Here is a 27496-nt window from a genome sequence, read left to right as displayed (position 1 = left end):
TATTTCTCAAGAAATTCGAATCAAACATTTAATATATTTGTAGACTTCATCCTTCCTTCTGACTATTTTACCCAACTCAGTGTAGCAACTTAATGACCTTCGAGGTTAACCACCTCCTTAGACTAACACTGTTACTCGGCGCGATGGTCTCTAGTTGGATTCTCTCCTCGCGTGTATAGTATTCTATCCAATGGTCGCATTGCAGGCGCATGGCATTACAAGTTTCTGAACAAACGGCTCGCGTGGGTGCAAATATTTGATATTCCGGATTTCCAGAATCACCAGGCCTTTTCGAATATCCGCAATCTCGTCGATCCTCCAGCCAGCGGTTCGCTCCGTCACCGCTCAGGGCTTTTTTAATTTCTCTTTCGTTTTTTGTCCCGCCAGCCATGAGATGAATACACGCTGGATGCATGGTCACTTGGTCCAGGTCGCGAAAATCAAAGAGCGAGCATCGATCAATCTCTCTCCTCTCTCTTCGTTTCCTCTGTCCCGCTCGCTCTCTGCTCCTCTGCTGTTCGCGCACACCCTCTCATCCCTCTCCCGCCCACGATCCACCCCTTTTCCTCTTTCGATGCCCGTTTCGTTATCTCTCCGGCGCGAAGCGCCAGGGCTTTTTTTTTTTTTTTTTTCGTTCACCGCTATGATGGGTGTGTTCTCGTTCGCCAATAACGGGCCTTCAATTTCGTTGTCCGCTTCGTCGAAAATTTCGTGACTTTCGGAAGCACCGATAATTCAGCGCCGATCAATCACGACCACGTCGGTCGGTCGATCTGTCGGGTCTCTGTTTTCTTTTTCGCGAAAACGCGAGTTTTTCGGGACCTCGCGGACGGCAGGGCAGAGGTAGGGGACGTGGAAAAATCAACGGGTAGACGGTAAATATTTCCGAGAAATCGATGATACCGCTAACGGATCTACGATTGTTGGATTTTCGTGTTTTTGAAACCTTCTGGAATCGTGGGGAAAATACTGAATAATTTTGGGTGGTCTTGGGTGTGTAGCAACCGTGATTTCGAACGATGGACTTACTATCGATCAATATAGAAAGTATTAATCTAGATTAATATCGAGAAATATACAGTCAATCCCATAAATATTCGTGCTCTATATGTCTATTGAAGAAATTCGAAATTGTACATTCGACATGTATCACGAAATTTAGTCGAAAATCTCGCGGTTCGAAAGTCTGAAAATTTTGTCGAAAATCTTGTGGTTCCCGTAACCGAAGGTAATGGGTGGCGAATGTGGCGCGTCGAAACGAGATTTCCTTTAGGCATCGGCGTCTCATCCGAGTTTCCCTCCCATTTGGTCGTTACTTTGGAGCCACAGCGAATGCTGCTAGGGCGAATAATTGATCTATGAATTTTTCAGTTTACTCGCGAAATTAGCGTTTCGTCGTCACGGTTTACGGTGGGGTTGGTCGTGAGTTAACGAAGAATTCTAATTTTGAGAAAGCTCGAGATTGGTCCGCTTTCATGGCTCCTTCGGCTTCTTCGAGCGTCGAGGTCGCCCTGGATGGATGAGCCGGGTGGGGCTCGAGGCAGGATTTAATATATTTCTCGTCTTATCTAGCCTTATCTTCCCTTAAAGGCGATTCACAGCGGCAAGGGAGCAAAGGATGTTGGCCCACTTTCGCTGTCTCGTAGATCTTATCGTTAACGCGGGACAAGATAGGCTCTCGGGGTGAGGCTTCTGATTTGTTAGCCACGCGATAAGAATTTGTATCTACTTCTTGTCTTTATTTCATTCCTCTTTTAACGGGCGTCTCCACCCATCGCCTATAGCGACCGTGTGTTCGCAACCCCTCCCCGGAATTGAACGATTTACCCGAACTACGATGATTGATACTCACGGTTAAGGTCCAGGGAGATCGAGGACTCCTTTGGTTCGATCAGGTCCGTGTTTTGCGCCTGGCAAGTGAAATTCAAGCCTAGATCCGAACGACCCACTGACTGCAGAGTTAACCTGCAAACAGAATTAAAGTCCGTGTTTCAGTCTAAGGTGCTTCGTTTTTGACAAAGTCAGCATCGGACATTAGCCCTATGTTTTGGCCTCCCGCGACAAATTAATGGCGTAGGAGATTAAGATGGATAGGAAGCGAAATAAAGAAGTTTCGTTTGTAATCTATCGCTGTATTTGCAACACCTTATTGCGCCCTGTAGCTGGGAACAAAGTTGAGTTAAATTGATTAAGAGAATGTTCCTCGTGTAGTTGACTATGATTGATTGTTACTGTGATACTGCTGTACGGCCTTTTTGTACATGCTTCGTAGAGCAAGAAGAATTTGTATTTTCCTACTTGATCGAGTGACTGTAGGTCACTCCGGGCATACCCTGAAGTAGAGGGTGGAAGGGTTGCAAGGGAACGTGTCCCTGGCACGCAGATGTCTTAGACTATACATTTTCCTTGCAAATGCACGAAACTAAACTCATTAAAGAATAGGGCACATGGTATGCGTGCAATTTAGCGAGACTTGGCTAATGCGTCTGACCATTGCTCGCCACTTCTACTTGCGGTGTACAATTGTTGCGGTTACAACAATTTAGTTGTATTTGTTTGGTAGTAACTGGTTCTAAAAATGTAATTTTCATGACAACGAGGTACGGCTGAACTAAACTCGATACTTACTTAAGGAGTCGCGCGTAGAAACATCGAGTTTTGGTCAGACATGCTACCCAAGTCGTCCCGATCGGTTACAATTTTTGTTCCCATGAAGGAATAATCAACATCGCAATGAAAATTGGTGCATGCGTGCACTATGTACTGCAGTTTAACCAGTTAAATATTATTTTTCCATAAACAATTTCTCCGTTGAAAAAAATATAACAAACAAAAATTGAATTCGTCGATACGGAATAATTAGACTGTTCGAGGTTTCGGTGCGACGGTAGAAAATCGAGGGGACGGGGAATAAAAGCGTACCTGTTTTCTATGACGTCGCCAGCGTTCTTTTCGTATTCCTCGTCTTTGACCTGGCCGTTGACGAGCCACCGGACCATAGGCTCCGGCTTGCCTGCAAAGTAAATTAACGAACCGTTAGGAGCACAGAAAACTCCCTCTTCTCTCAAATTTGCAGCTGGTAATTCTTCGACGAGTAATCACGAGCTTGCAAATAAATCACAATTTCCTGGTCTATAGATTATACATTGATCTCGATAGAAACATTCGTCAAATAGAAATTTCAGATCGTAAGTGAAAACTTGCTTAGGACTGAAAAATGATCATTCCCGTCTTAATAGAGAGTCCTGGGAAGGAAGATTTACGAAACAGGGATACCGAAAACATTCTTTAAGGGGGTGAGTGGGGGGTGGCTGCGAAATCAGAGCAAATCGCGGATAGCGCGAGCGTAACGACTTGCGGAAAGTGGTTTCCAGCGGCTGAGAAAGACGTCCGACTGTTCCTCGCGAAACCAAAGGAGAAATAGATGCCCGTAGGGGTTGCGGTGGGGATTGGAAACACGAGTGGACAGGGGGATCGTATACACGGGGTTGGGGCGAGCCTCGCCGAAGCCACTAAAGGGTAGATGAGTTCCTGGGAACTTTTAAATTAGTCGATGCCCCAGAGTTTTCGATGCGGTACTCTCCAGACAAAAAACCCTCGGACTTCGGGGTTGGTCGCTCCGATAACTGCCGCGCGTTATAGTTTCCCGATGCTCCGGGGATTGATAAATATCAATTGCATCCGGCGCGGAAAGAGCGCCGCGAATTGGTCGACGTTAATCGCAAAAGAAGGAAACAGGTATTTTGGTTAGTTAGTTATTAATTGGTTGCATCAGTGGGTGGTGTATAACGATATCGAAACAAAATTGACTGCTGTAAGTTGCTAAAATAGGGATGCGACCAGTCCAGCTTTCTTTTAATAATAATGATAATAATAAGTTGATCGGATCGAATAAGTAAGATAATCAATTTTCTGTAAGCTTAACAATAGAATATTTATAAGTGGTGCAAGGATTAAAATTCGATTTACACTAAATACGAAAACCCCCAAATCATAAAGTATCGTATCTAACCATATTTCTTTTCGAACTTCGTTCGGACTTCTACACGGGATCGGTATTAGAAAGTCGTGTCTGCACCGTGTTCACATTCGCACAAACCATTCGAACGACGTGCGAAACATTTTTCCGCGTCGTTACATTTAAAGCAGGTAATTACGCGGTACGTTTCGAGTGTAACGCCCTGTAGCGCGGCACACAAACGAGAGAATGGATCAAAGCGACTGGGGTATATTAAAAGCTGGCACTCCAACGATGACTACGGTTTTGTCGAGGCTCGGATTTAAAAATTGGGACTGCATGGAGCGGTGAATTGCTTTTGAACACGCTCGGCCGAAAGAGTCGCGCAAACGTTCCCGATTATTCGCGGCGTCAGATAAAACATGTTAAATGATATTATGAAAGCTCATTGTAGCCGTTGAGCGAGCTTGATGTATTTGTAACGTTTTCAGTTCTCTTTGGAGGACTGGGTGCGCTGCGAATAAACAAATGGAAGCACGAAAAAATAATGCATTTATAAAAATTTGCGGTACGAACAAACGACCGTTGACAGTATCCACGCATGAAAAGGGATACGGGTTGGATACGCGTGTAACGCTTGTTCGTGTTAATAAAAAATACAGGATTTACTCTTTAGTCAGCGGTAATGGAACTTTCACGCTGTGGAAAAATAGATCAGATTGTTTGGAAATAAATCCACCTGCGCGGTGAGATGCAATATTCTTCGTTTGAATTATTGTTTTCTATCCGGACAATGATGGTGTCGGATAATAACCATCCGCGACTCTTTTTGCTAGTTTGTCGCATAATTTCGCACGCGTTATCGCCCCGCAACATCCAAACCGTGGCCGAACAGGGTTTCACGTGCACCGAGCTAATAAATAAGGGTTCGGGGTCGGCGCAACTCCGATCTCCTTAACCGGTCGGCCCCCGCTCCCGCCGATGTACGTGCTTCGCGAAAGCAGCGTTTATCGAAAATAAATGGTTCGCGGCGGGTTGTATATATCGGTTATATCGTATCGAGTTCCATTCGAAGGAACGTTCCGTGGATAGACTCCGTATTATATCACGGATTTACATATCTCCCTCGAATAATACGCCGCGGCTCCCGGTGGCTAGGTGCATATTTTTATTGGAAAAAGCTGCCGGTTATGGCGATGATAAAACGGCTCGAATGATATACGAGCATTATAAGAGTCAGGTATGCGCCCCGGTAATGGGTCAGAAATCATAAAGCGAGAAAAAGCGTAGCGCGCGCGTCTATCGAACGGTGAAATTCTCGTTGCGGGAAAAGGCATCGGGGAAAACAGGCTTGGTGCATGGGTTGTTGGGGGGTGGGTTCGCGTCGCCGGCTTTCATTGTTATTCACGATGGTGTACGGTGCCCGGAATCGCAATTTAATCAGGCCCCCCGACACAACATCGCCGCGACACTTAAAATTGCAAGTCTGATCTCCGATGGAAACGCGCTTAGATTAGCTCCTGCGCGTCGTTGTTATTCACGATGTTCGTCCATCTAGATTGCGTTTTAACCGTCTCGTTGTTTCCGACTCTACCCCTCCGACCTTTCTTGGACGTCTTTTGTACCTTTTTCGCACGACTCGAGGCCCTCCTTGGTTAGAACGTTCTGTCTGGGGGCGTTTAATTAATTGCCGCGTTAAATCATACATTTGACCCATACACGGGACCGTGAAGAGTGTAGGTATTAGTTTTTTCACTTAAAGAGCGTTAGAAAATTGGGGTGTTTGGCCTAGAGACACATTGTAGAAGAGAGAGATGCATAGAAAATTCCAAAACCTTTATTTCTTAAGCCCCTCGAGATCTCCGCATCAAGAGTTTCGTTAATAATCGAATATCCCATTCCCACGAACAACAGAGGGTTGATAATCCCGTAGTGTCCCATAGATCGCCACCACCGACAATTTAAGGAACTTGTCGTCGGTTCCTCCGCTTCCTCGGTTCATTCGAAGTCGAAGATTTTTCCAACGGGGGAGGCCAGTTAATTCGCAAGCCCAGCCGTGAGGTCGTTTGCATGAGTGCTTAGGGGGCGAGATCGTGGCTGCGGAAAGGGATGGTCCCGAGTTAGTCTGGGAATGGCTTCGGCCCCTGGCGTTGACTTTAACTGTCGGGCTATATTCGAACTCTCCCCTCTTCCTCGGAACGACGACAACATTGGCGCTATCTGCGCGACGGGGAGCCACTAAAGTGTGGATTTTAATCCGCGGATACCGGGCGATATCTTCCAGGATTAAGAGAGGTCCGCAGCTACTCGCCCACATCTAACAAGTTTACCATCGGTTCGGGAACTCCTGCGCAAGGTAAATATCCACCAGGACTTCGGAGATCCTCGCCAGATTCCCTCCTTCGGATCGCCCCTTTGTCCTTGCGTCCTGCGTCCCCCATGGCGGCCCTTCCTCGAGCCCCTTCGTTTCATCGACGTCTTGATTCGGGATTAACCAGCCGGCGACGATAAGTCGAACCTTCGTCGACCGTTCCACGTTTAACGAATACAACGATAATCCCTGTGGGTACCGGGTCGGCGGTTACAAGTGTTCAGGAACTAATGAATGACACTCCAGGCTAACGAGGAACGTTTCGGGGTTGAAAGTACGCGGGGTGAGTTCGCACTTGGTGGAAACCGATAATGTTTAAACGATGAGATGGGGTTTATTATTTTTATTGAACGTTTCGATCGCACGTTTCTGGGCCTAGTAAAATGTTCTGATAAACGTTGATTTATAAAAGAGGCTTTTAGGATCCCTTTGCATTCGGATGTAGGTCTAACAAATTTTGGTAACAACACTGCAAGCATAAAGGATTTATGTTTGGGAGGATGGTAGAAAAATGGAGCAGGGAAAGTGAAGCTCGGGGTGGAACTATCAGGTGTAGAAATCAATTATGTGTCTTCTGCACGCAATATATTACTGCCAGTTCAATTAGCATTCAATTAAAAAATTGCTTTCTCAAATACAACGTTTATCATTCATTCTACGTTTCGATCCCCCTTCAGGAATAAATTAAACACTAATTAAATGGAGTTTTCCTCGGTATCTAACGGTATCGCAGGGGTAGAATGAAGATTGCTTTTTACGTATTCAGTTTCATAAATTAATGTCCTCTCAGGAATCCAAAAAACGCGCGGAACGACCTTTTCCTCCGCGTTTTTACTCCGAATTGAATCAAAGAAGCGGTTGGCTCATTTATGAGAACCCTTAGAATCAACCAGGAAAAATTTCAGCTTTTGTATACGAACATTATACTTCGCGTAGCGAAGACAGTGAAGGAAGATGGTCCGTGTTTAATTTTAATTAATTAAGATACTCGCCGTTCGAAGGTGTATAATTCGTTAACTATGAGGGAAATATGCGAAACAACCTCACCGCATGTGCACGGCCACCCCAATTACCGTATACTGGGGCGAACAAACTTTTCCTGAGTCTATTGTTATCGTTATACCTTAAAAAGTGGGAATCTGAAGTTACGGTATACAAATAACCGCTACACACATAGAAATTGGAAAATACAAAGACTGAAACGTAGGTCTCTGGCACGAGGGCGAACTCTAACCCCCGAGATACGATTCGAGGGCTGAGAAAATTCGAGGCTCAGCGAGAACGCGCAGAAAGCAATCAGAGACCGTTCCTTGGAACGGTAAACAGAAAATTTGCAATATTTTTAATGGACAAAACGTAGTAGGTCACGCGTTACCGGAGCAGGTTGATGCCGATACGAGGAAATTTAACTCTCTTTGAAGGCGCGCGGCGGGTGTCCTCGTTGGCTCGCTCTCGAATGATTTTTAATATCCTTTATGGCGCCCGTGAGTTCCGGTTCCGCGTGGAGGATTGAAAAATAAATATTCCCCCCTTGCTCGGCCAATACGGCGCGAGCAGATTGCGATCCCGCGACATTATGCGTACACCCCAGGGAAATAGGCAAAGTGCATCGCGCTTGATGACAGGAGAGCGAAAGAGGACGAAGAAAAGAGAGGAGACCCCCTCGACGAACCTCTCCCTCCGGCTCGGATAATCATCCGAGAAAACTGGCTCGTCCTCTTGCCCAATCATGTCTGATGCTGATTTATCAATTTATCGTATCGAGTCCAAAACCTACAAAAATTGACCAAGTAGATCCTGTCTTCAATTTTTTATCTTTGAAATTTACTATTCTTCGTAATCGAAAGAATAGTAACGAAGATGTTTTAAATTTGTCGTTTACCACGAGTGTGTCGCCTTTCCTCTTTCGTTAATTACACGTGTCGGGTTTTTAATGCGAAAAGCGAGGGAAACCGTGGATGGAAAAAACAAAGGCGACAACGATCACGAAATTGGACGCGCGGGGGTTTACAGGAGAGTTCGTTTATTATTTTCAAGCGGTGAATTCAGTCTCGTACCGGGGCGAAATCTCTCACGGATCCTGTATGCAGGAGGCGAAAAGGGAAAAGGAATTTTCTCTGGATTCCGGGGTAGGTTGAGAAGGGGGATGGGAGATAGGGGAAGGAAGACCTCACCTTTACGTGCGTATACATCCTCGAAGAAGGACCCTCGATTCTTTCCGGGCACGAAGTCAAGTAATTGGCAATAAATTTCGTGAGCTGGCTGAGTCGTAAAATTTTCTCACCGCTATTGCCATAAATTATAGATAACACGAAGCTCGCTGGGGGGGGGGGGAGGGAAGGGAGTTAGGCTTAGTTGTAAATCGCGTATAATAGAGCGGTTGAGAGAGGGATGTTGGTAGCCGAGTGGATTAAACGATAGAAATCAGAGCCGTGGCGGGTCGATGAAATTGGCCACGCGTCGATAACAAGGGGGGGGGGGGGGGGAGAGGACATTTTCTTTCTTCTTGGTCATTTTTATTGATTATAATTTTGAAAGCATTCAAGCTTGAAATGAATCGAGCTTTTCATGCTCTACCACAACGTATAGGCTATTCAACGCAAAGAAACATTAGCTACAGTTACTACTATCTATTGCCAAAATTTGTTTACAAACAGTGTAGATACATGCCTGAAGAATTGCTTGGAGAAACTCCACTTTTCAACCCCCTTTAAATTCTAAATTTTGTAATAATCCCTGCAGTTCCAGGTCGATCCAAATTCTGTTTAGAAAAGGTTCCAACCTCCTTTCCGGTTATAGTTAATCGCTGTCGGGTGCATCGCCATCGAGAGAATATTTATCGTTCGCCCAGGGAAAAAGATAAAGCTCCGCGTATTAGCTCGCGTCACGTGTAATTAACGCTCGGTGTCCGGTTCGGTTTTCCAGGTGAGGACGGGGACCGACAAATTAAAATGGCCGTCGAAGCAGGAACGAACGCGTTTAATGCCGGCGGCTCGCGCGTTTTTATTGCGTTGTTCGCGCGTCCTCGAAGCCCCGCGGTAAATCTCGTCCCCAGAAATGCCAACGAAGGATTGCAATGGCGAACAGTCGTCCTTTCCTTTTTCGAATTTCGGTGTCGGCCGTCAGCGAGTTCCGTTCTGACGGTTTCATCCACTTTATGAAGATTAGACTGTCCAGTTCGTATCTAGCTAAGGTAGGGGGCGAACACGGTCACGCTCTTCCTACGAAATCACGACCTCGTATAAAAAAGATCGACTGGGGAGAACGCGAATAAACCTAGTGATCATTTATTCGCAAGATAACGCTCTTCCCTGAAAACTTCTAAATTTAATTGTATTTTCTCTGAAGGAATTGGATTTATTTTTGTACGAGCTGCAGAATGTTTTTAATTGATTGAAAGGAGAGAGTTGCTTTTCTTTTAAGCTATCTATTTCTCTAGGGCTAATTTGTAATTCAATCGTATCATGTCGAGTATTATCATTGGTTATTTCAGAATATACTTTACATATTAATTTAAGTGCCAGACGTACATAGAAATGGGACGAATTTTTGGGACGACCTAATTTGTAGCCGTCTTTGCGTTCCAATATTTACTCTACGTTTATGCGACTATATCTGTCGTAGCTTGATTTTCACGACACACGTAGGTGCGCGCTCTGAAAAGAGAACGCCAGAGCTGACTCATTAGATTTAAGATTTTTCAAAAAGTGGTGTTAGTCGATTTGTGCAGCGAACGGCTCAATTGTAAGTCCTAGTAAAGCCGATTAATTTAAACAACCCTCCCCTTGCAAGTCTAAGCAATCGACGGAGGCTCCGCTTAAAATAAACGCCGAATTGTCCCGGCAGAAACACGAAAATTGTTGCGAAAAAGTGCATCCTCCGAATCGATATCGAATTCCGGAACGACCAAACAAAAACTTTCCTTCTCGCCGATATTAAATATCGCAAACAACAAGCCCGCAATAAAACGCGGGGTCTGCGAACTTTTTACGCCCAGCCAAAGGATAAAGTAGAATTCGTCGTCCCGGTCCGCCGTTCGCCCGGTTTTCTCGTTTGAATAATCGGATCTGGGTATCGTTCCCGTTCGAGATGATTTTTCCCACGTAAATAGCCTGCGCCGCGTTGATACTCGCGATCTTACAGCGCTCCGTTAAGGGAGGGTCGAAAGCCCGCCGACCAAGAAGTCGCTCCAGCGAATTAACATTTAATCGGTAAAGTATACCCCGGTGTAATTTTGCATTGGCGGCTAGCGTTTCCGACCCCCCTGTGCGCGCCGATTGAATTGCAAATCTTCGCCGAAGTGCCGCGCGAACAGGAATACCGTGCACTGGCTAGGACTTACACACGGCGACTAGCAATTCATGGTGGAAATGAAGAAGGACCAATTTGAAAGTTTGATGTAGGGATCGCTCGGAAATATTTTATTGTCAAGGCAGGTGTTGGGTCGAAATTATAGGAAATGAAACTGCGAGAATTGCTTGACTTGTAGTATTATTTTTTCGTAGTCGAACAAATTCCTTACCACGAGTCGTACTCGTCGTTGCAGGCCGAAGGGTTAATAAGATCCACTCTCGCAATCAAATCAGGATTTACCTCAACGCGGAAGGAATCACGGCCACAGGAACCAGCAAATGATTCAGCAAGTGACGATTTTTTATTTTCCCTAAACTACCCTACCTACTTTGCTTTTTCCGATTTGCTTCCAAACATGGAATCCACCCTTTCCCGGGACAGTTTGCGGCGGGGAAACGAATATGTGGAAAAATGCGTTTGGCAAATCGAACAAACACGGCGGTGGTGGAAAAATCGTTAAATTTTATCGATCGGTTTGCGCGGGACTGAAGAGATATTGCCGACCGATCCCACTCGTCGAAAAAATAAATTTCAGACGCCGCGGTGCGGACGGTGAAAAAAAAAATCGTGCAAAAAAGGGGGGGGAAGGAAAACAAATATTTGGCTAGCAACTGAATTCCGCGAGGATGCGGGGAGGGGCGAGGCCAATCTTCTCTTCCCTCTTTAAGGATGATTTACAATTAAATGAAAGTTCCAGGTCCCCCTTCCCGTTCTAACGGGATCGTTTGCAGCGGTTCCGGCGAGCGTATTGTTAAGGATAAGCCGATCTTCTCGATATTCAATTTATACGCCGCAGTGCGTATGATCGATGCGCAGCGTCGATGCAATTCCCATCGAATCTGCATACGGCAATATTCCTGGGCTTCGAATTTCGATGTATTCATCGCTCGCCTGCGCCGACGATGAGCATTGAATCGTCGTCGAACACCTCTGTATTTGTATCATAGTTATCCGGTTTACGGGGTGTGCATAGATCGAAAACGATTTTCGCGTCTTCCATCGGTCCCCAAACACCGTTATTTATCGGCCCCTGTTTTCTATTCGAGCCTCGGCACGGCGATACTCCGTGAAATCTGTTTGGCGAGAGGATTATACCGGGACCTCGATTATTGCAGGGAATGGGGAACTAAGAATCCTGGAGTAATCGAGGTGGATAATTATCGAAGTAATGAGTTCAAAGGGGTCGTCGATCTGTACGGTGCGTCCTCGTTATTATCTTTAACGTCACTTGTTGCTTATCAATGCAGACAAAACATACAATGAAATACTAGGACAAGTCTTACATTGTCTAATCTTCAATAGTCTTGAGACAACATTCTAGCTCGATAGAAATTTTCACGAGTTTTAGTCCGGCAGCCAACGTGTTAAAGTAGATCTAGTCTTCAGCGGTGTTAAGACCTCTTCTAGAGTTACTTCTCACTGCCGAAGTTTAATGCACCACCGCCAAGGGTTTCACGAGTTTCCAAGTACACCATAGTTCCAATTTAAGTTAAAATACACTCTACTTAATAACACCGATTTCCCCATAATCGCGAGCAAATCCGTCGTCAAAGAACGCGGCCCCATTCAATCTGGGCGTAGAACAGCGGACGTCTCCCGCCCAAGGAAGAGGGCTCGACAGACAGCCGGGATGAAGTGGGACGTGGCCGCAGGGCTAGAGGGGAGGAAATAATCTTTTAAGGCGGACGAAGAAGTTGCCGCAGTTATAAACAGAAATTTAGATCCAGTTGCCAAAGTAAACACCGGAACCTCGGTAGTTCGGCGCTTCCTCTCTCGTTCCACCCGAGGAACGCTTGATCCTTCGCTACCTACTGCCCCAACCTTCCTCCTTCGTTCTTCCCTGCTTCCGTCAGCCCGTCGACCCCCTCTCGGAGGGACTTGGCGGGTGGAACGTGGAACTTTTCACTTAGCCCCGTTCGTCGATAAAAAGTTGCCTGATCTAATAACTGGCGACACCAATGACTCCGTCAGCCCTTCCATCACGCCCCCTCTGTCGATCCCTTCGCGTGTACCCTCTCTCTATCGACGTCCCCTCGGAGAGCCCCGATCGAAGTTCTCTTCCAGGTGAAGCCATGCGTGCCATCGCCTCGAACCAGGAGGATCCAAACCGACGAGAAAGTAAAAGTTTTATTCTCCGAGTCCCATGTTTACTTGGGCTAAAATTCGAGGCGCCGTTAAAAACTTGACGAAGTTGGGGGCGTTTACCGAATTCCATGTATCTCAGGGTTGCGCGGGAGTCGTCCGGGTTTGAGACGGAAACGGTCGGGGTCGGAGGTGTTTCCGCGGATGAAAACTTGGACGAACGAGTAGGAAGTTGGCCACGCGCTTAACGGGGGACGCTTCGTCGATCGACAGAAATGACCGCGTCGGGACGTCTGTCGGGGACTAACTGACGATGTTCGTCCTCTTTAGTTCTTCCTTGTTAGCTTCACTTCTGTAGACGTGTAGGATATTCATTCAGGATTTTAGCGATGAAAGTAAATTCTTATCGATGGATTTGAGTGATTTTTCCAGTGATAATGAGCTGTTAATTATCTGAATTTCTGTCTATCATGTAAATAAATTTATTAGGAGGACGGAAATGTAATGTCATTTCTTCTACACCACATTCAAACAAGTACATTCTTTAAAAGTTTGTATTTTTAATCAATGAAATATTAGGTTCTTCTCTATCATAATTTTAAATTGCTACTTCGTTGAGATCTGCAACTCACAAGCGTCGTCCACTATTTCACCCCCAGAAAGAAAACGGCTATCCAATATCTTTAAGCGAAATTTGATAAAAAGTTGGATCGAGTTTCCCAACAAGTCGTACACGGAATGCCTTCTGGCGGGTTTGTTAATAATTGACTAGACTTACCACCGGTCACGCGGCACGTCAGTGAGGGGGTGTCGCCTTCTTCGTAAGGTCCTGCTGTCCCGTTCACTATCCTGCCCCATTGATCCAGAATGGTCGGCTGTTCTGGCGGCACTGCGACAGAAAGGAGAATCGAAGTCAGAACGAGCGAGCCTCGTAACTGGTCGCTTTAAAACCGATTGAACTCTCTGGCGGATGTCGGCTTCCATTTTCGGGGCTGTCGATCGAAATATTTGAAAAACAGGGAAAAGGGAAACTTTTTAAAACGATTGGCACGGTGCCGCGATACCCTGCAGAGGAGTTCCTCTTCAGGCTGGTAAAAAAGTTAGAAATAGATCGAGAGCCACTTTCGAGCTAGGTCCTTTGAAAACAAATTCCCTCCAACTGTAGCCCCGGACAGTATCGATTCGCGTGTAGGTATGATCGTTTGCGGATTAAGCGGGGCGATATTTTTTCCCAGGAATATTCGTTCTCGGACCGGAGGCTCCGGATAAGCCAAACTGGATACTCCTCTCGCTTTTTCGTTATTTTGGAAGTTACCTGCATACGTCCCGCGTATTCGATGCTTTATCAGCGAGGTTACGACGCAGCCACGCCTACATTTGTTCTGGTTTCCACTATCCCTTTCCCTATCGGTCTGTTTAGTCGACGTTCGACCGGGGGAAGCTTTACCGCCGGTATTTTTCAAATTAGACGACGAAAGGGGTGCGATAGAAAATGTTTAAACCAGAGAAATCGCGATGCTTTCGTTTTATTTTTAAAGCTGATCTTGTTTCGTTTTAGTATTTACCTAAATTTTGTTTCTGAAACATCCAATGTACAGTATCGTTTGGGGAGCGAACCAATCGCTTTTAAATCAGTTTTCTGCTGGGTTTGTATCGAAGGCCGAAACACATCGGTTCTATGGAAAAAAGTTGTTTTCGACGCTAAGCTAAAAAATGTTCAAACAACACTTGTGAATGGAATCGTTTCGCTATTTTTCGGGCGATTGAAAGCGTATTTTGACCGACAAAAATCCATCGAAAGCGGACAATGGTCGGCGTAACGCGCCGACTTTCGCGCAATTCGTCGATGACAGAGGAGTCGTCTATCGATATTTAGTATCGCGCAACGGCCGTGTTACGCCAATAGAGAAATGCGCGGATACAGTTCCATTACTCGAGCCTTTTTCTCGTTGAAAACTTCATACGGGCTCGTCGTTTAGAAAATACCAGTTGTACAAGTGTTCGTATTATTTTAGAACGAACATTTTAGGAATGCAAAGTTGCTCGAGAAATGTTAACACGTAGACATATAGACTTATACAGAGTATTTTGATCACTTTACAATTATAATTTCAACCAATTTCCCCTGAAATTAGGCAACCTGTACCTACCATCAGTACCAGAGAACACCCCATAAAAATTTTCATCTGAATCGGACAGCAACACTCAGAGTTATAGGGAAATCACAAACAAACGGATTTCCAATTTTATGTCGATAATAAGTTTGCATTCACAGATGAGAGAACGTATTCCACTGGTATATCGGGCTGTGTCGCGAAACGATTGCTACGGATTTCGTAGAAACAGAATTCTCTACCGATCCGAGTATATAGGATCGACCGACCACTCAAAAAATTGCTTTAAGCGGATATGGAAACGGTCGTTCGGTTCTACGATGTCGCGACGAGGGGAAAAAAACTGCGCGAAGCAATCGAGCCGCGTCGTAAACTGCACGAAATCCGAAATAACGTTACGGTTCTTGCTGCACAGAGCGCTCCAGATATAGTAGCCTAAGCTTCTTCCGTTAGTCCTCTGTCCATCGTAAATTTTGATTGACAAACTTCGTCATTAAAATGTGAATCACAGCGTCAGGGGATAATCCATTCGGAGCCGTGGCAATCTGTTACGCAGTTTTCCATACCACTTTGGATAGATGAGCAATTATTTCGACTTGAAACTCTTCATTATCTATAATGAAGCGTGACTCTGAAGTCACCGCTATCTGTATTTTTAAACTTTAGGTACAGGAGAAATGATATAAAAATGATCGCGACACCTTGATCAACACTGTGAATGTTCGACGCACAGCGGTAACATTTGCAAACCAATTTCATAGAATCACCGTCGTCTAATCTAAATATTCGTGAACACTATACGAACGGTGGCATGAAAACCGTTTGACCTGTGATATTCGACTGTAATCGATGCGTTATCGATGAAACGTTGCTCGGAAAAATTAAAACAAATAAACCGCCGTACCTGCGTTCGCATATTAACGATTCGAATTGCTGTCGAACAATTTCACTCTGTTAAAGCGCTTTTAGTTCCGAGCGATTTGAAATACGTGACCGCGAGTCTATGATAAAAAAGAAAAAAAAAAATGATTAGGCTGTCGATGACGTCGAATAAAGAACATCTTTATAGGAAACCAAGAGGGTAACTGAAATTATTATAGGCATAGGGCCTAATTGTTTAATGTTAGCTAGGGATGTTTTGTAGATGGCTAAGGATTGTTCATTGGTTTGACTCCATTTTTTTTAAATCGTATCGAACTTAATACTCTGCCCGCCCCGCGGCGAGAACGAGCCGTGGAATTTTCGTCGACACAGCCGATTATGGATTGAAAAGCGGCCATAAATCTTCGCGAATACTTTACACGCACGTTCCAACGAAACAAAGAGGGGTACGGCCGTATCAGGGGGGATAAAATTTCGTCGCTGCTTCGCATCGGAATCGCTCGAAATTGAATTTTACCGAAACACGAATCGCTTGATTAAGCTGCTTCGCGACTCGTTCGTCGATATCCCCGCGATTTTCGAGCGTTCCGAAGCACCAGAACTCTGTGTCGTTAACCTCGTGATACTAACGCCGTTCGGATGTAAAGCCAGATCCATTTATATCGAATTCTCGGCAAAAAAAAAAAAAAGAGAGAAGAAAAAAGCGAACTGACCGAACGAACGCTCGGGGGCAGCGTCACGAATTGCGAAAAGCCAGCGAACTGATCGAGTTCACGTTACATCGTTCGATTTCGTTCGCTGCCAATACACGGGATACAATTTCCCACGAGCGGAAAACGTCTACGGTAAACATTTCTTCCGGGGACGGTTCGAGCACGGTCGAATTCGTTGGGAGTTGCTGGAACTGCGACGAAATTTCGATCGAGCTGTTTGCGAGCCGTTCCAAGTTCATTTTAAGGTGTATTCAAGGTCAGACTTCTAGGAGGTCGCAAGCTCTTGGACTCCTGCCTTGAACAGCTCGAGAAACTGTGTTAGGGAATCCCTTTGATGCCCTACGAATGTAGACAAAGTTGTGCGAAAGGCTTTAATATAGATGAATGGAAACTATTTTGTTTATACTTATCACAGAGGTCCATGGGAGCAGATACTAGTTCTATCGTTTTGTTCGTTTCAGATTGCTTCGTGACCAATCCCAGTAACTATCTACGGGGCGACAGAATTGTTGCCAAGCATGGGTAAGCGATTCGATAAAGTAGTAACGATAATAATAACCATACGTGACGTACACTCGAATAAAATTTTGCTATATCCGACTGAAGGCGAGCGTTCGGATCCAACAGCGACACACAAGCGTAATCGAAACGAATGCATCAGCAAACAAAACAAAATGCACTCTGGCTCCATCCAAGCGAAGAGTTGCGTTGCACATCCCCTCCCATTAGATCCGTCAAGGGGATAACTGCGAAGATTACGTAACTGGATTTACGAGGGAAATTAAGATTGATCTCTGGTCCAATTAACTGATTCGATCGTATGGTTCATCCGATTAGCGATATGAAGGGGATTAAGCGTTGTCTAAGTATTACGAGCCGCGGACGGCCGTTGCCAGGAATTAAAAAACCGATGAGGGTGGGGTCAAAGGATGCGTCTTTCAATTATAAAGTCCGGTCGAATGTCGATCAATTCGTTGGATCGTGTTAAAAAGCTCCCACGGAATTGGATAGTGATTACTTTAGGATCGTTTTTTTGACTAGTTTTTCCGTAACAATCGCTGATAGTGGATCGAAAGCCACGTTTTCAATCTCCAATCGTAAATCAGTAATGCGCATAACCATTCGCAGTTAATCGTGTATCATTATTTGCTAAACATTACCAAGTATTCGGTAATTATAATCGTGAATAATATTCTGCACTGTTTTTCTAGTCAGTAACTATTCTATTATCTAGAAATTAAATCGAGCAAAATATTATTTTACAACGAATATCCTTCGGTTGACCATGAGATTAAATATAGGTAATTAAGTATAGGTATAATTTCTCGTTCTCTTAGCTAGATTGAGTTCCATCGCATATTGGCTATTGATCGGTCGTCTTTAAAGTATTTAAATCAGATTCCCATTAAACCCCGCTCGGCTTAAATAAATGCATATTTTGGAAAACATAAATATGCAACGCAGCTTTTCCGCTTGGCTCCTTTGTAAGTAGGACTTTTATAATTATTTATGAGAGAAGCGGTGTGACCCCCAAGAAGCTGAAAGTACGTGCGCGAATGTGTTCGTGTGGAGGAGTATGAAATTGTCGAGGGACTCGGTACGGCGGATGTTGGCTGCATTTCCATTATTAACGATGAAGGTTATTCTGGACTAAATCTGTTTTTTAATTATTCTTTCAACTTGCGAGCATCAATTGTAATTTTATTCCCAAGAAATGACTTCTCCCTCGCAAGGTGAACTAGAATTCATTGAATGGAGGGTTGGTGACCGCCACGCAGATGTCCCATATAAAATTTTAACCAGCACGAGCTGGTTGAATGCGGTTTATTTTTGAACCGAGGAACGATGCACACATTTCTCCATACGGATTAAATCTGGAATGGCTGCCGCTGAGAATAGAAGACTCGCAACACTCGAGTGGTTTCTCGCGTCCCCGATAAAACGGTTGACTTTCAATGCCGATACAGAGAATATATCCAGGTCCTCGCGGGACTGCGTTGGAAGAGGTCGAGTGCCGTGAAGGGCGAGGGGGGTTGCAGTCGGTGGATAGGGCGGGGGAGGGGGCTTGTAATGCCAATTACCAGTGGTAATCAATGGACCTCGCTCAGACCGCGCCGATAATTTCAGGGCTGGCTGGAAAATAGGCGGCCCTGTGTGCCATAGCCGCGCATATATATATGTATGTATGTATATCTGAAGTCGCCTCCCAGCGCGCAGATCTGCCGTTACCAGCGATGGCCATTCAATTCCCTCTGTTGCGGGCTTCCGAGCAATTTACTCCCGTTCGGTTCGGTGTTCCTTCGAATATCATTCGATCTTAAGGGTTGGAAATGCTGCGCCTCCGAGCGTCGACAATTTTCGCATAGAATTAACGTCCTTGTTTTGTTCTGGGAATATGTAATCGAAGGGACGATTAAGTATAAAATTGATAAGAAAAGATATTTTCTTATTTTAAATAACAGATCCTACTATGGAGAGATTCGATAATACTTCAATTTTCAGTGCTAAAGCATCCCAGATCCATCGAGTAAAAATTAAATTTGGCATGATAATTCGCGGTTCGATATTAGTATGCGATTTTCAAGAGGGGGTGACTTCAACGCTGTCGTGAATAATTATTCAGGTGCTTCGTATTAATGGGGACCGGAACGGGCGATTAAAACGACGCGAAAAACCGCAGGTCAAAGCGACGGGGCGGGCACGACTTGTAATTCCAGGCGAATTTCCAATGCGCAAAGCGTTTCGAAACGCAATAATTACAAATATCCCGATAGACGGGGAATTATTTCGGAATTCGTTGCACGATTTAACAGCGTCGCCCGATGGAGGAGCACCGGCTCGGGTCTCTTCGCGGTGACCGCGTTACAATCTACCATTTGTTTTGATACAGGAGCCACGGATGTTGAGGGATTATCCGTTAAATAGATTCGTTCGATCAGGAACCCCTACGCCCATCCCCAGTTATAATAATTCAAAGCGTTCGTTACCAACGATATTCTCGCGCAGCGACGTCCGGTGATCTACGAGAATTATAGCCACCGATGCTCGATTTAACGTCATAATTCTTACATTGTTATGGAAATTTCCTTCAACTCGACTAATTACCGAAACGTCGACCCGCTCGTTTACGCGGACGATGCCCAACGAATGAATCAGCGAAATATAATACCGCGGTTGCAGTCTGGCTGTCGTTTATGCCAGCGTCCCTCAACCCCTTCTCTAACTGCCCTCCATCCTTTGAATTCTATTCATCTGTGCGCTACCACCATCTCTCGTGGAATCTTATTAGCTTTAAATTGTCATTAATAAGGTTTTCAAAAGTGATTCTTCATTCCCTTTGAAAATTCGCGGAAACATGTCAGTCCTATACGTATTCATGTCCTCTGTCTATTGAAGAAATTTGTTAAAATTAAAAGGTAGGCTTACCCTCTTCTATGAGTAATAATATATCCATGTACCAAAGTAGGTACCTGTAACGTTCCCTCGCAACCTCCAGTATTTTTAAATCGAATCTATATACCTCCATCTCGGCGAAAGCAACCCTTATCGCGAACCCTATGATGTTTCAATGCGCCTTGAAAAAATTGCCCACCCCGTCTGCGCTGTACTCGTTTCGCAGGGTCGTCTCAGTCTCCCCAGGTGTTGTCGCTGGGTCGAGTATTTTAAAACCACCGCGCGACCTCGACGATCGAGTGGCACGGCCGTGCACCGGTGGCTCGTTTGAATTTTAGAACGATAGTGGAAACTCGTGTAGCTCGCGCGAGTCGTGAATTTAACTTTCCAGAAGGGAGGCTTCGGGGATGGAGGAACGGGAGGGACAGAATAGGCGTTGGCGCGAATTAATTCACGACCTCCTGACAAACCGTTCACCAGCCGGGGCTACCCCTTCGCTGTTTCACGCTCTGTCCGTGTATCGCAGCCAGAAAGATCAGTTTCGTGTCGAATATGAGCAGGGTAGATTAATTTTTACTTAGGCTCGCTAGGAAACCCTCTTGCTAGGTCTGAGAAGTCAGTTTCTGTAGAGACACAAGGCTTGGAATGTCGAGTGGCTTCGAATGTGTGTAGCTTTGGAATCTTCTGATTAATAGTTTAGAAGATATTTGAGGTGATATGAGTTGAGTATGTACACCTGGAGTATCTTAACCCTTTGCGTTCCTATGTCGAGTGAGCACACGACAAAAATGTACCGAAATCAGAAAATTTGGACTGCTAAGGGTTAAGAACTCGTAGCAATAGTGTGCAGCGTAGAATAGTCGATAGAGCGAAGATGTAACCCTCCGTCCCCTATGAAACGTCATCTTTCTAACCGATGCAGCCTCTGGATGTCGTTAAACCCTCGGCTATGAATCCATGCTTCTCTGATTTACGAAAGGAGGAGCCTAGCAATCGGCTGGGACCCTTGGCAGAGAAAAATTGACTGGAACTCGGAGCACGAACGTCTCCGAGGAAAACGTCGTTTCGAGTTCTCGTTTCTCTTTCTCTTCCTCTTTCTTCATGTGTAATCTTTCTCGTTATTTTTATCGGTCGTCTCGCAACAATGTCGAAACAGCGGATTTTCGCGAGGTAGACGTCGCGACTGGGGATACGAGTTCGAGTTTTCATGGGAAACTACGGCGTTGTCGCTATCGACTACGCTGGTAGCTCACGAGCCGTTAGCAGCGTGAAAGGGGGAGGAACGAAAGAGGATCTGGTTCGCGAGGACGACGTGCTCGAGGCTGACAAGGAGCATGAACGATGGGGCGGCGTTCCACGGCGACGAATTTGAAAATAAATTTTGACGTTTTTATTGAAATCCAAGGCGGCGCGCGCTACGTCGTGTCGCGTGGTATCACGGCGCTCGAATACATACACTACCCGCCAAAAGTTTGTCGTCACCAGGTGAATTAAAGGGGACGTAGAATGACGTAATCTGCGTGCAACTTCAGGGGTGGATCAGAGAACAATTATACAGTCGAATGAAACTGCATTTTTCTTTCATTTCGAGGAGACACAATTTTATTATACAAATGGTAGAAATAGTAGCAATTAATAATAAACTATACGACGTCTTGTATGAACCTTTTTTTTACCTTTTTGCATTGATAGAATAAATATTTTTGAAATATTAAGAGGGAATATTCAGTCACTCGATTGGAATTTTAAATGACCGAGTACACGTGAAAACAGGTGTCTTGAAAATCATGCTAGTGTTCGATATTTACAATGCAAATATTTCAGGTTCTTCGCAATCCTTTCAACAATTTCTAGCTTGCCCCTCGACGCAAGAAAATATTTCACGGAAATTTTCGCGCCACTGAACACTCTGAAGTTGCCCAGAGCTTTCGTTAGCGACATTCTTCCACTGGATTAATAATTATTTTTCCGCGGATGTTTGAAGAGCGACGCGGTGAAAATTTCGCTCGACTATTTCCGACGAATGTTGTGAAGCCGCCGTGGAAATTTCCCCAAAGATCCAGTCGACCAAGAAAATTCTAAATTTCCGTTCGTTTTAACCGATTTTCCGCGGACGTTGACGCGACGAGGAGAATTAAGAATATTAATGGATTATGTTCGTTCGGATACAGTGTGTCGAGTTAAAAATCCATCACGCTCAGATATTATTAAACCTTCCCGAGTCTAGCTCCTTGAAGGATTGCTATTATATACACTACCAGTAAAAAGTTTGGAAACATCACTTTTGATTGTAAATTCCTATTTTTTTACAAACAACGTTTAAAAAAAGAGTACGTCTGCTCGTTAACATTCCGTTTTATTGCCGTGATTTACACACGTTTATTATTTTTAGCTTGCGTGTTCTCATTATTTTTATTGTAATATTCACAGGTTTCCAAACATGATTCCAAAACAAAGAGTCGAAACGCAATTAAAAGCTCGCGTATAGGCCGTTTCCAGGCTATTTTCATTTATTATATCTACAAGCTTCTCAATCGGCAAACGTGGTAAATTTTCAAATTTAATTGAAAACGTTCCAACAATTGTATCAAACACAGTAAGTCCAAATTGAGCACTGATTGCATTGCGAGCGTCCGATTATTTTTGGAATATTTTTTCGTCGACATTATTTTGTCGCAACACGTATTCCCACCATTTTCGTAACAAGTAGTCGTAGGATTATTTTCCAATTTACGTCGCTAACACGTCCACGAAAGGAATATCGTTTCAGCCTTTTTTTCTTTTTTTTTTTTCAAAAAGATGGACTCGCATTATGAACGGTTGAATTGTCAGATTACTCAGTAATCATGGATTACATTTTCCTCCGACACCGTTGTGCTCGCATACCAGCATCAAGAGCAAGTATTCGTGAAGTATGTACATGGCGCGCGGAGTTTGCCCGCACCGTGGAATTTCCGCGCGTCTTCGAGAGTCCTTTCTCGAGTGCTGGTGCTCGTTCCTTTGGAGATCGTCGCGCGGGCAGGATAATCCAAGATTGCCGCAGACAGAAAAAAAAAAATGGGGAAAGGATGAAAAGCCGCGGAGAAAGACGGCGAACCAGAAGAGCGGCGCGAGACTCGAGAAGGCGGAGACGACGGCGGTGGTGGCGAAAAAAGGAGCCAGAGCGTGGAAGTCGTGCCAGAACGGCGTGGCTTCTGTTGGCGTACCGGTTAGACGGCGTGTATTACGAGGGTGGTAATTGTTCGAGAATCGATTTATCTCCTCTGAGCGAGAAAACGTCGCCTTAACCAACACAGAACGACCACACGGACAATGATATTCTTGTCGATAACAATTTACCCTTTGTGTGTGCACACCTGCAACGAGCCTGTACTCCTCGCAACCCTATTCTCCTGGGTAGCATTAACTGTCCTGGCGACAATAAGGGTGAAAGCGAGAGAACGGTTAAACCGTCCGGGAAACAGGGAACTTTTACCATTGTGTTCAAAATTCAAAGAAAAAGCGCGAAATCAGTGGAGAAATCTATTTACGAGAAGACCTCGAGTATGCAGAGTTATGAACATTTAACGTGGGATTTAATACGATGTCGCGAGTCCTTACAAAGATTAAATGTGAAAATCAGACAGCCACTGAGAACTTCTCCTGGGGCAGTAGATAATCCAGCAATTCGTCTGGAATAAACAACTTGGTAAATCGTGTATAAATGATGAAAATTTTCAAACTAATACCTCAAACAGTATTCGTATCATAAAATAACAAATCTGCTCCCCCAACAATAAAGAATACCTCCTAGGGGTATTCCCCCATTCGCAAAAGGTAAACCAAAACCTCCACCAACTCACAATTATAATACAGAATTACACACTATATTTCCTACACCCGGACGTTTTTTAATACCCAGGATATTGCTCACAAATGGTTAAAAATAATATGAACCGCGAGCCGTATCCTCGAAACCACTACGTAATCTTCCATGAAAAAAGAGTGCAGGTAACTAGGGAGGATGTGTACAAATGACGGTGCAAAGTTGTCGATAACAATTTACCGTTTGTGTATGCACACCTGAAACGCGTGTGCACTCTTCGCCGGGTGCTGCAACCCCATTCCTCTCAGGGGGATTAACTGTCCCAGCGACAATAAGGGAGGAAACGAGGGAACGGTTAAACCGTCCGGCGACGCCGATCAAAACCCTTACCGAGCAAGCATTGTGCCTGGCTGGGGAAACGCCGTCCCAGAGGCTGGAAAAATATTTCGTTCGCGTTCATCGATGCGGCCCCGTTACGCGGTTGGCTGTATCGTCCGTGGGAATTTATTAGAGCGTTTATTTAGTCGCGCATTTGTTCGCCGCTCGGTCGCGTTTTTCAGATACGCGCAGGAACAATAAAAATGCAAATAAAGAATTGTTCGCACGGCGAACGGTAATCATTATGCGCGGAAGTGTGTTCCATAAATCCTAAGCCGTTCCCGCTACGCGTGATGAACAATGAAAGAGATAACATTTTTAATCGGGGGAGTGAGCGACGAACATCGATCGCGACTCGAAAAGACGTGGCGGAGGGCTCTGATTCGTTCGAGTCATAGCTGGAGTTTTTTCATTTGGTTTGCGTTCATTTAGGGGAAGGGAAAAGGGAGGAACGAAGACACTGGATGTCTGAGTTTAATGCTCACCGAGGGACATTAGAGACATAAGCAGTTAAGTACCTACCCTCTGTAGAGCTTAGTTATATAGAATAGTCCGTAAGGTAGATCGATCTGGTGGAAACGTAAAGCACTCTATGGATTAATCCAAATCTTAACTCTTATCGATATAATGTACAGTACGGTACAAGCCATAAACAGTGGAAGTTGAATCAGTGTTTTCTGTTATTTTTCAGATGCTTGCTTCAAAGCTTCCCCATCAACTCGCTCAAGATTGGACCATGCATTCGGATTATTTAACGAAGAGTACCTCGACAGTTTCCCCGAAGATATCGCAACGTATAGAAGCAGAACTTTTCTTCGAGAGGGGGCATTCCTTGGAAATGCTCGGAGGTAGGAGCAGGCAGGTTGGATAAATAATCTTGCGCAAAAATGCGGGTGATATCGTCCTCCGGTAGCCGAGAGCGGAATAATAAGCGAATTTTTTCGTGACATGTAATTTCGGTTCGTGAATGCCATCTCGACGCGCGATCTGGCCTGCGGGGAAGCGAGCCAGAATCTCGATAACCGCCACCAATCCTGCTTGGTTCTCGGCCTGGGTTAGTGGGTCGTTCGCTTACGACAATTCACCAGGCTCTCTCCTCCTCTCGGGCTGTATCAATTCCTCGATCGTTGCATCGCCTTTAGAGCCAGTCGAACACTTTCGCTTGGGGGTTCGTTATTTCGGTCCGACGGGGCTCGGGGGTTTTAGAGCCCGGGGATTGGGTGGCGGGTGTTTCGAACGGGGACACGAGGAGAGAGAAAAGATATCGCTGCCGAGGGTTAATTGGAGCGTGGTGGGTACGTAGGCGTCCATTTAATCCGGATAAATCCTTAAATATTTAAAAAGCCTGGCGGAGGGTGGGCCGTTCACGGGACTGATCAAAGCCGAAGATCAATGGAGCGAAGGTCTGCGAGAGAGGCCTGCGTGTCGATGGGGGCGGGTGGAGGAGAAGAGCCGGTCGAGAGACAGAGAGGGAGGCTCTACTCCAATTTCTACTCCGACGGGTCTTAAAGCTGGGCTGTCCGACCATGCCGAGTCTCTCACCACTTACGATAATGTTTCTGCTCGTCTGACACCGCTCGGCTATTACTATTGGGGAGCCATTCCCTTGAAATTTAACACGCTTCCCAGTTGTCTGACTTAATAGTAGTTTCCCACCATCAACGCGCCGCGGTATTTCTCTCAATAGGGGCTGGCAATTGACGCGAAGACTTCCATCACGTGAATGCACCCTGAAACGTATGGTAATGCGAGGAGGAATCGAGCGAGCTAATATATTATAACGGCTTGAGCCGAGTTTAACGTTATATCGCTGCGTGCCGGCGCGAGCTTGCACGCCATCGCCTCGAAAATCGGCACGTAAGAGAATAGGGTTTGAATGGGGAACGATCTCGTCGCGTCGATCGCGTTCCTTGCCTTCAAAGATCCGCTGAGAAACGTTATTGTTAAGGATGCTCGTGCTGTCTCTCAATCCTGAAGCACCCAAATGCCTGGGCTCAGACGATGGATACGTGCTATTCTTTTAGGCGTATACAGATATTGGCAAAACTAGGAGAAAAATGGCTCGCGTAGGTTTTACATAGCAGATACGTAGCTCAAGTCAAATGATACTTTGGATAGAAAGTCAAGTATCCTTATTTTCATATCTAGTTTTGAGTCCTTTCTTCGTGTTCTAATAGAAGATATTAGGTTGTCCCAAAACTTTCGTGCAATTTCGTAAAGTGTTGTGCACATATTACTTACTAATAAAACGAAAGAAACTTCTAGGACAACCTAATACCTACCCTAAGGGATGGTCTTTCCAGAAGGTACTAACGATCAATTTTGAGCTCATCACACCCGACAATTGAGAAGCATTAACTCTTAATGGAACACTTCTCGATAATAAAAAAATTAGCAAAATGAATAAACATCCCCCAGCTAAAGATGATTAACTCCGCAGTAGGGGTCCCTGGGTGAAACAGCGAGGAGCGTCATTCTGGGCTCGGATGATCGTCTTCGGTTGATCTTGGAGCTCCCCGAGGAGCAGCGGTCGCAACACGTTTCTGTGAAAGAAGCGAGTACGCGAGGAGATTGAAGGCGAGCCGGGAAAAAAGGAGGAAGTTGAGCTACCAAGCTTCTACCCTCCAGTTCCCTCTGGTTGCCTGGACGATTTGAATAAGCCTCGCGAGCCCGAAGCTCCGACGAGTTGAAAAGCCACGCGATGTTTGCCGAATGCCACTTCGTATGCTGGCAACGCAACGAGGGACGTTTTTGAGCGCGCGGGCATTTTCCATACGCCCGACAACCTATTGCTCGCGTTTCTACACGGGGAGGGGGAGGGGGCAGGGTGAGTGGTACACCAGGCGTGTGGTTTGTTTTTTGGCGACATATCAAAACGCGGGGGAGACTGGCAGCTTGATCAAACTTTTCAGGCATCGTTCCTACAAAGAGCGTCAAGGGGATACTAGGTCGTACCGATGGAAAGTAGTCTTCTCCGGGAATTAATTCCGAGGAAACGAGTAGAAGTTCAGAGTTTTCCTTTTACGTGTTGTCTACGTGCATCTTGGGGGATCGGGCACGATTTCTTTTGTCTTATGTACGTGAGAGGTAAAAATAGCAGATGGGGTTAACTTAGGGTCATTTTTAAGATATCTTAAAATACCCACATAAAAGTTATTTCGACACCATCCTGACCTATGTCGTATCAGGACGCTCGCCCGTTCAAATTTAGTTTGCGGGTACACGGTATTTTCAACCCTCTAATTAGCGAATTCTGTAATGAAATATGTCACTATGAATAATCTAGATGCAACACGATTCACCGAGAAATGCCGGGGCATGTAGCATCAGCACGATTCCTAGGAGGCCGGTGTATTTTATAATACCTCCCTGATTTTACATAAATAATACGTTTTTGAACCGTACGCTGTTTCTCACACCCAGGGAGACCGAAACCAGATCACTCGA

General features: G+C 45.2%; 1 protein-coding gene across 5 annotated transcripts in view; it reads right to left on the bottom strand.

Annotated features, from left to right (window-relative positions):
* LOC128893980 (nephrin-like) overlaps positions 1 to 27496 on the bottom strand; it is a 348887-nt gene that overhangs the window by 59569 nt on the left and 261822 nt on the right. For all 5 annotated transcript variants that reach the window (XM_054155333.1, XM_054155335.1, XM_054155334.1 and 2 more), the window contains 3 exons: positions 13543 to 13653; positions 2923 to 3013; positions 1853 to 1965 (listed from right to left, as the gene is read on the bottom strand). In XM_054155333.1, the coding sequence (XP_054011308.1) occupies positions 1853 to 1965; positions 2923 to 3013; positions 13543 to 13653 (315 nt within the window). The remainder of the gene's footprint in view (positions 1 to 1852; positions 1966 to 2922; positions 3014 to 13542; positions 13654 to 27496) is intronic.

This window comes from Hylaeus anthracinus, unplaced genomic scaffold (assembly GCF_026225885.1).
Source record: "Hylaeus anthracinus isolate JK02 unplaced genomic scaffold, UHH_iyHylAnth1.0_haploid 3, whole genome shotgun sequence".
Classification (NCBI taxonomy): Eukaryota; Metazoa; Arthropoda; class Insecta; order Hymenoptera; family Colletidae; genus Hylaeus; species Hylaeus anthracinus.
The sequence above is the reverse complement of the archived record's forward strand: the minus strand, read 5'-3'. Positions and strand labels throughout refer to the sequence as shown.